This window comes from Pistacia vera, unplaced genomic scaffold, assembly GCF_008641045.1.
Source record: "Pistacia vera cultivar Batoury unplaced genomic scaffold, PisVer_v2 Contig107, whole genome shotgun sequence".
Lineage (NCBI taxonomy): Eukaryota > Viridiplantae > Streptophyta > Magnoliopsida > Sapindales > Anacardiaceae > Pistacia > Pistacia vera.
In genome coordinates, this window is record NW_022195104.1 from 188304 (window position 1) to 200731 (window position 12428).

A 12428-nucleotide genomic window follows, 5' to 3' on the forward strand; every position below is an offset into this window, starting at 1 on the left:
AGGCCAATTGCTTTCATCAGCAAGGCTTTCTCACTGCCATCTCGGTTGAAGTCAGCCTATGAACGGGAACTTATGGCTATTGTCTTTGCCGTTCGTAAGTGGAGTCATTATCTCATTGGTTGCAAATTTATCATCAAGACAGACTAGAGAAGCTTGCAATTTCTCACGGACCAAAGGGTTAAAGCGCCAGATCAGCACAAGTGGATTTCGAAGCTGATTGGGTACTCATTTGAGATTCACTACCTTCTGGGCAATTCTAACAAGGTGGCTGATGCCTTGTCCCGGAGAGACGACATTAGGGAACTCACGGCCATCACCACAGTTCACTTCACAGACTATGATGCTTTAGCAACTGAAGCACAAACTGATCCGAAGCTCAAACTTATTGTTCAAGATCTTCTTTTCGACCCCAATAGTCGCCCTTACTACCAGCTTCGCAAAGGTTTCTTATTGTTTAAAAATAGGTTAGTCCTCCCTAAAAATTCCACATTCATTCTGAAGTTGCTGGAAGAGTTTCATTGTAGTCCGAGTGGGGGCCACTCTGGGTTCTTTCGGACTTATAAACGCATTACTACTATTGTGTTTTGGGAGGGTATCCAAAGGGATGTGATCAAATTTGTACAGACATGTGCTACCTGCCAAGTCAATAAACATTCTTCACTCAGGCCTGCAGGGCTGTTACAGCCCCTCCCTATTCCAACCCAAGTGTTTGGTGACCTTTCAATGGACTTCATCGGTGGTTTGCCAAAGGCCAAAGGGGTTGACACTATCTTCGTGGTAGTTGATTGTCTCATGAAATAATCCTATTTCCTATTGTTAACCCATTCGTACACAGCCAAGGATGTCGCCATTGTGTTCATATGTGAGGTGGTAAAACTCCATGGTTTTCCACAATCTATTGTGTATGATCGCGATAGGGTCTTCATGAGCCAATTTTGGTAAGAGTTGTTTAAAGCAGCAGGTACATCTCTTAAATTCAGCTCTGCCTACCATCCCCAAACAGATGGGCAAACAGAGGTGGTTAACCGGTGCTTAGAAGCCTACCTCCACTGTTTTTGCAGCTCCCAACCCCGACAGTGGCCCAAATGGTTAGCGTGGGTTGAGTTTTGGTACAACACGACATACCACAGTTCCACCAAAATGACCCCTTCAAAGCTCTTTATGGCAGAGACCCTCCCATTCTGTTAAAACTCACGGACTGCCCCTCTTTGATTGAAGATGTCAACCGCCAGATTAGAGACCGAAATGCCATATTGGAAGACCTCAAGCACAATTTGGCTGTTGCTTAAGAGCAGATGAAGCAGTCTGCGGATTCACACCCCGGAATGTTGTTTTTCACCCAGGGGATTTCGCCTATTTGAAACTCCAACCATATTGGTTTCGGTCCTTAGCTAGGAAGCTCAATGAGAAGCTAAGTCCCCGCTTCTATGGGCCCTTTAAGGTGTTAGACAGGATTGGTCTTGTGGCCTATCGATTGGACCTCTCGCCGACTTCTAGAATCCACCCGGTGTTTCATGTTTCCCAGCTTAAGCCAAGTCTCCACTCTTCAGTTCCGGATCAACAGCTTCCCCCCTTTTTAATTGAAGACTTAGAACTACAGGTTTATCTTGAAGCAGTCCTCTCTACTTGCAAACTGCTGAATGGTTCTCTGGAGGTTCTAATTAAATGACAGGACCGCCCACCATTTGAAGCTTCTTGGGAGGCTTATGATGTGATCTTGCTGCAGTTTCCAGATTTTCACCTTGAGGACAAGGTAGGTCTCGAAGAAGGGTGGGGTATTGATAAGCCTCCTATAACTAAATTGTACAAGAAGAAGAAAAAGGGCAACCTGGGAAATTCAGTGGACAATGGCAGCAAGGGGAATTCAGATTAGAATTGGTTAGGAGGAATCTCCACGTAAGGGAGGGTAGAAAAGTGTGATTACTTGAGTACAGAAAGTGTGATATCAGTTGTATTTAAAGGGGAGCAATAGCTAGCTGATGGGATATAGAGAAACTGGAATTAGTTGGAAGGCCGCTAGACCCTCGACGTGCTAGCAACTATTTTATCTTTTCTTGTCATTTTATTCTTCTGCTTACGGTGTTTTGCCATTCAAATCAATATATATCAGTTGGGTCTCCAAAACAGAGCTGTGCCATTTAGTTTTCATTAACAGTATTTCATTGAGTTTGGGGGTGATTTTCGGGTGTTCTCATCACAATCAATGAAACATTTTGAATTAACAAATACATTGTGCTGTACAAGGCACATTGAAATTCTAACCTCCTCTATTTAACTAAAAATAGGCACCATAATCTGTCAACATTAACACAATTACTCAAAAGTAAATACCATCTGCATATTTTCCAACAAACCAAACCTCTACTACCTCCACGGCTCCACCAAAGTTCACCCTCGTAAACTTTCGGATACTGCATTAACTGTTCATTTGTTTCTCATCTGCAGTCCTCTTCATCAATTACTGGCAGCACTCTAGCTGTCAGTAGCATCTGCCTTCTCGGGACGCTTCTCATCCTCAACATCCTGGACATGGCCATAAATGAAACAAATGCAAATTAATTTAGGTATAACTACTCCGGCAAGGTGCTGCACACTAATCATGTCCGTCATTGATAATCAAATTCTGGTGAAACCTCAAATGATTCTTAAAGAAATAGGGAAAAGTAAAACAGAAGGTACAACATTGGACGCTGACAGGAAGGAAATCAGAAGGTAACTTACAGAATTGCCAATCTTGTCAAAATCATCATCAAAGCTTGCATCACCATCATCTGAAAGACAATGTGCCAACAGCTTGTAAAATTGCCAAATCAAACACCAAAGACAATAAAACATAAATTGTCAGGTGCAGTTTATTCGTGATCTTGCCCTAGTCCACATGTAAAAATTTGTGCAATAAGTAAAACCAGAAGATCACTTCTGTATACAATGTGCATAGGCTGATAAAAGCAACTGAAAATGATAACACAATAAAGTTAACCAGCCAAAATTGAGCAAACTACGTTCACCAATGACAAGGAATGAACATTATTTTATGGGCTTTGCTTGTGGACCACAGAAGAAAAAGAAAACAGCTTATCACTAGAAAATGTATATCATTATCAATTCACCAAGTTCTTCGTTTAGCATAGAAAATAACAAGAACGTTCAAAGAGCTCAACAAATGAGCTACATCATTCAATTTCTTATTGTATATATTGCCACAAAGAGAGTCCAACACTTATCTTTAAATGCATTAAAATTGAAAAAGAAAAAGAAAAGAAAGCAAGGCATTGAAGCATTTCAATTTCCACTCAATCAGGCATTTCACCATCTCTTATTTCAACAGCTCAATTTTTTGACAACTCGATACCATTCTGGAAATTTCAAAACGCACTGATACATTATGTTGTCATCAAAGCTGACAATTGACTACATTGATGCATCATAACTACATCGCTCAAAGTGAATATGTCAGGTGCAAACAAGTTGCATTGCAGGAGAGCTGTTATATTGCGCAGAAAGATTACATACTTATACTATGCAATAATTGAATGCTTGGTCACATCATAGACCCAGGGCAAGGGTGATAAAGTTTGAATTGAGAAAAGAACGTCGCAACCATCTGAATGGTGAACCTGAGATCACATTGGCTTATGGATCATGACCATGCATCCCAGAGTTAAAAGAACATACCTGGACCCCCATCACTATCTTCGAGATCTCCCAAAAGAAATGTGTCCAAGTCCTGCTCAGTGGATGAAGTCTTACTTTTCGAGCTCTTCCCCGTCACCTCTGACTTATCAGTATCTCCAACTACAGGAGTTGGCTTCACTTGGTCATCCTTGATCTCCTTTGCTTTGAGCTTAATTTCCTCCATGTACTGCTTCTCATACCTGAGTTTAAGTATAGCAAAGATAAAGAGACATTTCCATCAATTTGTTAGGATATTAAGAATGGTTGACTGGGTTGACTTAGCTAGCTGTTAAAATAGTTTGTTTTGGAAGTTACTGTTTTGCCCTTCCTTCTGTATTATAAATTTGTAAGCTACAGTTTTTTTTGTTAATGAGAATTATTCTGTCTTCTTCCCAAATTCACCTCTGTACTTCAGTTTACATTTTGCGACCCTTTACCAACTAACTTGGCTTCTTAGCAACTGTGAAGTTTGGTGTACAATTGAGGTTGTCTGCTAAATATTAGTGTAGGTGACTGGAGTTGGTGCAGTTGCCTGAGTGGCTTCTTAGCAGCTGTGAAGTTTGGTGTACAATTGAGTTTGTCTGCTGAAGATGATGTAGGTGACTGGAGTTGGTGCAGTTGCCTGAGTGGCTTCTTACCAGCTAAATATTGATGTCATTTTTTTTTACTGATGGATATGGTGGAGTTTTGTTTGCAATTCTGGTAGAATTTTGTTTGTAGTTCTGGTGGAGCTTTGTTTGCACTTCTTTATGATGAAATTTTGCAGGGTTACTGGTGGAATGTGCTTGCACTTCTTTGTCATGGAGTTTTGCAGGTTTGTTGGTGACAAGAAAGATATTGGTGGTTTTAGGTGATATTTACTTGATTGATCTAAGGTGCAGCAGATTGATAATGTGGCAAAAGTAGTGATAATGGTCACACAAGTAATGGAAGTTAAAGATGTTTTGTTTAAGGGAGGATGTTAGGATAGTTGGTAATATTGGTTACTGGAAGTAGTGACAAGTTGTAGAGGTTTTGTTTAAGGGAGGATGTTGGGATATTAAGAATGGTTGACTGGGTTGACTTAGCTAGCTGTAATGTAAAAATAGTTAGTTTTGGAAGTTACTTTCCTTTTGTATTATAAATTTGTAAGCTACAGTATTTTTTTGTTAATGAGAATTATTCTGTCTTCTTCCCAAATTCACCTCTGTACTTCAGTTTACATTTTGCGATTCCAGTTTACATTTTGCGATCCTTTACCAACTAACTCAATTCAACAGGAACCTCACTTATTCATTAGCATATGTTCTAAAGATTCAGTAATTCCATCTATAAAGCTTAATTAAAACAAGCCTTAAAATATAAATCACATAAATATTCTTATTCAGGTTTCAATTTTTTTATCTTGATTTTATTCCACTATACCCAAACCGAGAAATCAAAAAATTAAAAACTGCATTATCTCATGGGCTCTGACAAGCGGGCTATGGAAACCAAAGAAATCAACAAATATTGGCTTTAAATGGAAACAGTTAACTATACTCCAATTGTCTAACCTATATTGCCATGCCAAATGTTCAGTTTCTAATGATCTACACTATTTTGCACAAAATTCAAACACATATGAATCAACGTTTACCCATGAACATACTATTGATGAGAAGAAATTTAACAGATCATTCTTATTAAAATTGTCTTCGGGTTTCTTTCTTCTCTGGATACAATACAAAATGACGTCAATTCTAATAACAAATCTCTTCTACTAACAAGAATTCATAAACAACAATGTTTACACTAAGACACCGTCAAAGTCACTTTTTTTCCAAGATCACAATGAAGCAAAGTTTTAACGTATTGTAAGCCAAAACAGAATTAGATAAATTAAAAGTTACTTACGGAGCTACATGAGTGCTAACAAGCGTAAAATATATCTTCCAGAATTTCCTTTCTTTCATAACACGGGGGCATAATTCATATCTCAACTTGGAGATTGCCTGCAGCAATTAATTATTATAAAAATTAGTCCCCCACTTTAAACTAAATTCCACCTCTGATGTACAAAAATATCAAATTAATACATATACATTTCTCAAAAAAAAAAAAATCTTAGATTACCTTGACAGTGGCGAGAACAAGCGTAGCATGTCTCTCCTGCCACTCCGTCAGATCCTTCCTCACATTCGAAGTCGTGGTAGGCACATCAGACGTCTCAGCTTCATCTATATACTCACAATGCCGAAAAATTAAAACAAAAAATAAAAAAAAGGACTGAACTTTTAGTGACTTTATTTTTCACCTACCTTGAATAGGAAAGTTCTGGAATGTACTAGAAGTAAGTCCTCTAACGAACTCTTTCAAATCATCAGTGACACCGAATTTCCGTAGCTCAGAGTCGGAGATGGTGAGATCCGAAGAAGAGGATGATGAGGTGGCAATGGACGACAACGAAGAGAGCTGAGGAGGAATGATGTCGGTGATGGACTTGATAGGGATCTGATCGGCTTGTTTGAGCGCCGCAGTTTTGATCTCATCGGCTTTCTTAGACGCTTCCAATGCCAGTTCTTTAGACTTCTTGGCAGTCTCGGCGACCAGATCGGCGATTTTCGTTGAGGTCGTTATGCTTTGTGATTTTTTCGCCGCTTCTTCCGCGAAGGTTTTGGCTCTCTTCCAAAAGTCCTCCATTCTCTAACTGAAATAGGACTCGTAGAGAAGTTCCTTCGTTTCGTTTACGTTGAGTCGATGTGGTTGTGCGACGCCGTTTCCTTTCTTATCTTCCCATCATATCACTCGTAGTAGCAACTAGCAAGGAGGAAATTTAACTCCCCCAACATCCTAAGTTTGCATTTAACAAATGACATTGAAAATCTTTTTGATTTTTTTTAATTTAGAAAAGCTGATGTGGTACACTTAGGATTCATTAAATATGTAAAATGGGTTAAACTAAAAAAATTTAAACATATATGGGTAAAATCATAATTAACGAAAGTTGTTTAAATTTTGAAATTTGAAAATGAGCCCTACCCATTCAAAATCGCTTAATCGAAGGTGTTAGCTAAAAAACAACCGACGAAGACTATTCCTTTCTCTGCAATTTCCAACGACTATAGTGCCCAAATTCTGACAAATATTCAATCCATTTTCAATCCTAAAGCTTCCTTACACAAAATCATGGCTGACATTCACAAAGATGAAGAAAACTCAACCCCACTTCGAAACCTAGACCTCTGTAGCGCTAGCAGTTCAAAGGCTGTCGAAGACGACACTCCGGTGGATCATCCGATGAGTGAAGGTGATCCACAGGCAGAGGAGACGATGACGACACAAGAATAGAGAGAAGAATCAGAAAACAGTTTTGAAAAGGAGGACGCTGGCGAGAATTCAGGCGAGGAGGAGGACGCCGGTGAAGAAATGGTACTTATTTTTACTTGTTTTTTTGAATTGGATGAGAAAATGGATTGATTTGTGCGAATTTAGGGGAGATGTGGTTGTGGCGTTTTGTTAAGCAGTTGGCAGACATTGGTGGAGTGGCTTTGTTTGGGTTCCAAAGGATGAGGGAAGGCAAGGGAGGCCATAGGGAGGTTGTTTCAGGAGTTTGGTGGGTTGGGGATGGCAGGAGGTGGCTGAATTTGGCAGGTTGGAGGGTTGCCCTGCATATTGGCAAGGCTGACCACGCACAGCACTGTGCGCGCTGCGCGAGGGGTTGCATGATTGTTTGCATAGATTTTAGAATTTAGTGTGAGATTCAGACCAAGTAAGGTGGGGAACATAGTCATATGGAAGTTGAAAACAAAATTAAATATGTATAATTTGGAGATAGATTACATAAATATAGAACAAAAAACTAATAGCCGAAAGATTCATTAGTTCTAAAAAGCAGGATATACCTTGGACAAAGCATCCATAGCACCTTCCATATGATTGATGTCATTACTATCCAAACAATTTACTAGAGCTTGCAACAGTTCAGGCCATATTGAAATCCCACCTAGTTGAACAAAAACACTAACAACAGTCCCAACAGTGGACCTGATGTGCCTATCAGTAGCTCCTAAACAAGGCAACAACTTTGACTTTATATACTGTTGGTTTGCAGGAGCCATAGATTTGTATGTTGTTCTAAGGTTATTTTTCAACAACAAACCAGCAGCTTGTTGAACGTCCACTGATTTACCCTGTTCAAAGTTCCCACAAACATAATGGCAATTGTTAACCAAAAGCTTTAAGCTACATCACCACCTAGAAGTTATCAAAAGTATAACTAGAATTCAAAAATATTTCAAGTCAAAACCTCGATTCATTCACACTTCAAGATTCAATATGTTATTAGTCTGACAAAGAGATTAGTAAGGTTATAGTTTAGAGTTGTTATTTCAAAAGGGTATCAATCAAAATGCCATCAGTTTGAGCAAATGAACTTTAAAATAGAATAGTGACAACATTATTGCCCATAATTGACTACTATAAGGCTGTAGGGGTTTCATGATTGTTTGCAGGGTTGGCTATGATTGTTGTGTTAGAAGTGTTAAATTGCAAGGCTGGCTATAATGCATTAGATTTTTCGTTGCTTTATTATATAACGGGCAAATTACTTTGTTTGTTATATTTTGATTAAATGTCAAAACATTAGATGATTGAAGGACAAATATTAAATATCATTATACGATTAGCCAGCTTATTATTAGAAGAAGGTCACTACTTTTAGGTTGGCTCACCATCACCACTCAACTTTATACCATAATTTCTAAATCAAACAAAACCAATGAAACCTCAAAAAACCTTCCTTTTTTTTTTTTTTTTTTTTTTTTTTTTTTTTTTNTGTTTCAAGGCTTTATAAAATGGAACATGGCTGGTTTACTTGAACTAGAAACCAAGATTACTTTCTTGACTCCTTTAATTGAAAAGTTGATACTTTTTCTTATAAAGTACTGCTCCGATGAAACCACAAAAAGCCTTTTTTATTTTTTGTCATACACATGAAAAGATTAGTTGAAAAGTTGATTGTATGATACTTTTTCTTTGTTTACAAACTATGTTGGCAGCCTATTAGTTGTTTTGGTTTCTTTTTTTTGCTGAAATTTTGTTTATATCGATTGTGCAGATTTTCCGGAGCATAAACTATAAAGACTATGGGTTAGAGGTTGTAAACAATAAGGTACTGTACTTCCCTGTAAGGGTGACAGTTAGGTCAAGTTGGCAAATTTTTACGAGAATAATGGAGATTTTACAGGAACTGAGGAATGGTTTAGACCAATTTAAAGAAAGTTGTTTCGATCATTTTATGAAGATGGGAGAAAATTGGAAAAAGGCATTCTGGGGGCAGGGAGTGCATTATATGTTGCTGCACTCAGTTAAAAGCAAAAAAAAAATAAAGAAATGTGGTTCGTGGTGGATGGAAAGCCATTACGTTTTGGGATGATGGAATATGCCTTGGTGACAAGCTTAAGATGTGGGAAATTTCCAGAAGCGGTAGAGCAATAGAGAATAAAGAACAGTAGGGAACCGTAAACTTGGCTAAAAAGGTTTTAGGGGAGAAAGCGTCTATTACGGGACGCGATTTAGAGGAAAGGTTAGAAGAAGGTGGGTATACCTCTTCAGAGAGGTTCAAAATGTGTCTGGTATGGTTCGTGTATTCGATCCTAATGGCTTCTGACTCAACAAAAGTCGTTACTATGGATTGGGTGAAGTTTGCAAGCAACTTGGACTTCTTTAATGCTTATCCATGGGGACGGGCATCATTTACGCTAACCATGGACTCATTGCAAGGAAAAAACATGGCGTTAAAGCAGTCTTAATCTGTCTGTACGAATAGAGCGAGCACGTACAATTTGTTTGGCTTCCGATGGGCAATGCAGGTAAATATTAGGGGCTTTTTGTTATATTTTTTGTATTATATGTGTTTTAATTGTGATATGGACCATTTTTTTACAATGTAGGCTTGGATGTGTGAGGTCATCCCTGTGCTGGCTAAGGTGGGGGGGAGGATGAAGACTTCGGATGAGCGACCACAATTTCCTAGGATGTTGCGGTGGCATATCAAGAAATGTACTATAAAACCCCTCCCTAGTTTGGTATTTCCTATGTATCCCTTGGCCATTGAGAACCTAGAAAAAGCACGACTAGGAAAGAAGTTTATTTTAAAATCCTACTTAAAGAATAAACCTGTAGTTTCAAAACATTTTTTCTTTTTAATTTCTAAACTATAATAAGTTCATTGTACAAGTCAAATAATATAGTTTCCGTTCTTGGGGTAAATTATGAAATCTATAGTAATAATTACTAGAACATACACACTTTTACAAATTTTACTAGCAATTTGATTTCCTTTATTAACACAAACATATAAACTCCATTATAGAACATGGACATATTTACTACATTATGAGATATGAACATAATTACTACACTAAATATTAGCAAAACCATTCAATAGTCATCATTAAAACATCCCTTCATGCTTATAGCGTCCCTCATAATCCTCTCCCAGCTTCATTCCTCAATCCTTACCTGCAAAACATTTTAAAACATTTCGTGGGGTGAGCGCTAATCGCTCAGTACGGGAATATGGTCATTTATAAACTATTCAGGTTCATTATACAAGTATATTACTCAGGACCTTACCTACCTACAAGACATGACTGTCATTCATCGACATTAACAAGTTCATAAAACATATCATACACTTTGGACTTTTCTCATAAACATAAGTCATAATATAATCATACATAATATAACATAGAACATATATGACCTATGCAATATTCATAAACATGGCATGCCTATTCCTTTTGTCTTTGTACTTGATGTTTTCATTAGTCTTTGTTATCTAATCGGATTCATTTGAACCATTACCTTGTTCTTGGTCGTCACCTCAAAGGACTCATGGTTCCCACAAAGATTCAATTCTTTTAATCTTGGTTTATACCTCAAGAGACTCATGGAATTCATTCTTTAACATTTCATAAATTCGTTCATAAGTCAACTAAATAAGCTATATGCATTACCATTATGAATGCAAACATATGGGATAACATCTCCCATGCTCAATCATACTATTCATTCATTTAACATGTAACCTTGGCCAATTGCACAACTCATCAATCAATTTAGCAAAACTCCATGACATGAATATTCTCCTACTAAATTCATTAATTTAAGTCATTCAATTTTTCATACAACACAAGGAATTTCGACAGTAAGAATATTCAGTGGATTAATAGAATTTATAAAAAAAAATGGGAATCTCTATTAAGGAGGTGGATGCCATACAGTTCATCACTTTTCAAGTAATGTTTTCCTCATCTTCCAATTCGAATTAATTTTTGCCTAAAACATAAAAGTTTTAGGTCTATTTTTTAACTGTTTAAAACTTAAAGAATCAACTCAATCCAACTTTTATAACTTCAGTTATGACCGATTTAGTGAAGCATGTACAGTTTAAGTCTTAGAAAGCCAAATCCGAATTCTATTCATTTTTAACCATGTCACCTTCATTTGCACATTCATAGTATTTGCCATATCATTCTAAGTATAAAAGGTCATAAAAACCTCCCTTTTCACTGAACCAAAAAGTGCCAAAACATCGTCCAACTACAAATCTCTTAATTGACATAATCATCCTCCATATGCACACATACACCAATCAACACACCCATTTACACAATCCATAACCAAAACATGGCATCACACTCAAATTAACATAAATAAATGTAAGTTTCATCAACCCTAGGTGTTATCAATTGTATTAATAAGGGAGATTTTTTCCTTACCTTAGTATTCAAAGCACAAAGACACTCCTCCTTAGCTCCAAAGATTCACCCTTTCTACCTTATACACATAACCACTTATGAATTTCTCTTTTAACTAAAAAACACAACAAACTAGGTTTTAAAAGTCACCTTAAACCCTGAAATTGAAGTTCTTAAAGTGTGGATGGTGATCTCCTTTGAAATTCAACTTGAAATCCTATGAAAATTTGAGAAGAAAATGCTTGGATTAGTGGCTTTTATGGTGGATTATGAATTTCTTTTTTAACTAAAAAACATAACAAACTAGGGTTTTAAATGTCACCTTAAACCCTGAAATTGAAGTTCTTAAAGTGTGGATGGTGATCTCCTTCGAAATTCAACTTGAAATCCTATGAAAATTTGAGAAGAAAATGCTTGGATTAGTGGCTTTTATGGTGGATTTGAGAGATGAAGAAGAAGATGATGCATTTGGGGTGTACAAGGCCGACTTCTCTCTCTTAAAACCTTGTAGATATTTATTTCATTATTACTCTATTATGATTGGTCAATAAAAGTTAGATATAAGGGTCATTTGGCATAAATTTTTCATATAAGGGCGTTTGGTCATTTCTACCACAACATAATGATTAGCACTCATTTAATGCCATTTGATTTATTTTAAACACTTGGTAATTAAGCATTCCCATTAGGTAAATGGCTAATTTACCCTTGGTACACTTTTAAGGATACTTAATTCATATGGATTGCATGAAAAAACCATTATACCCTTGGTCACCGTTTACGCCATTGTTTACAATCATCACCCCCCCCCCCCCCCCCTCTTTTTTATAAGAATTTCGTCCTCGAAATTCAGCTGAAAAGGTCTGGATATCTTTCCTTCATATCTTGCTCAACCTCCCATGTCGCTTCTTCTACATTATGATTCCTCCATATTATTTTAACAAGCAGTACTTTCCTATTTCGGAGCTTTTTTATTCTTCTATCCAGAACCTGAATTGGACATTCTTCATAAATTAGTTCATCTTTTGA

The 12428-nt window shown here is 37.2% G+C and overlaps 1 protein-coding gene across 1 annotated transcript; it reads right to left on the minus strand.

The window, feature by feature from the left end:
* Positions 1-5546: 5546 nt before the first annotated feature.
* Positions 5547-6336, minus strand: LOC116131789. The gene is made up of 3 exons (XM_031417466.1): positions 5955-6336; positions 5770-5873; positions 5547-5648 (listed from the first exon to the last, which is right to left on the minus strand). The coding sequence occupies exons 1-3, from the start codon at positions 6334-6336 to the stop codon at positions 5547-5549; spliced, it is 588 nt and encodes a 195-aa protein (XP_031273326.1).
* Positions 6337-12428: the final 6092 nt, after the last annotated feature.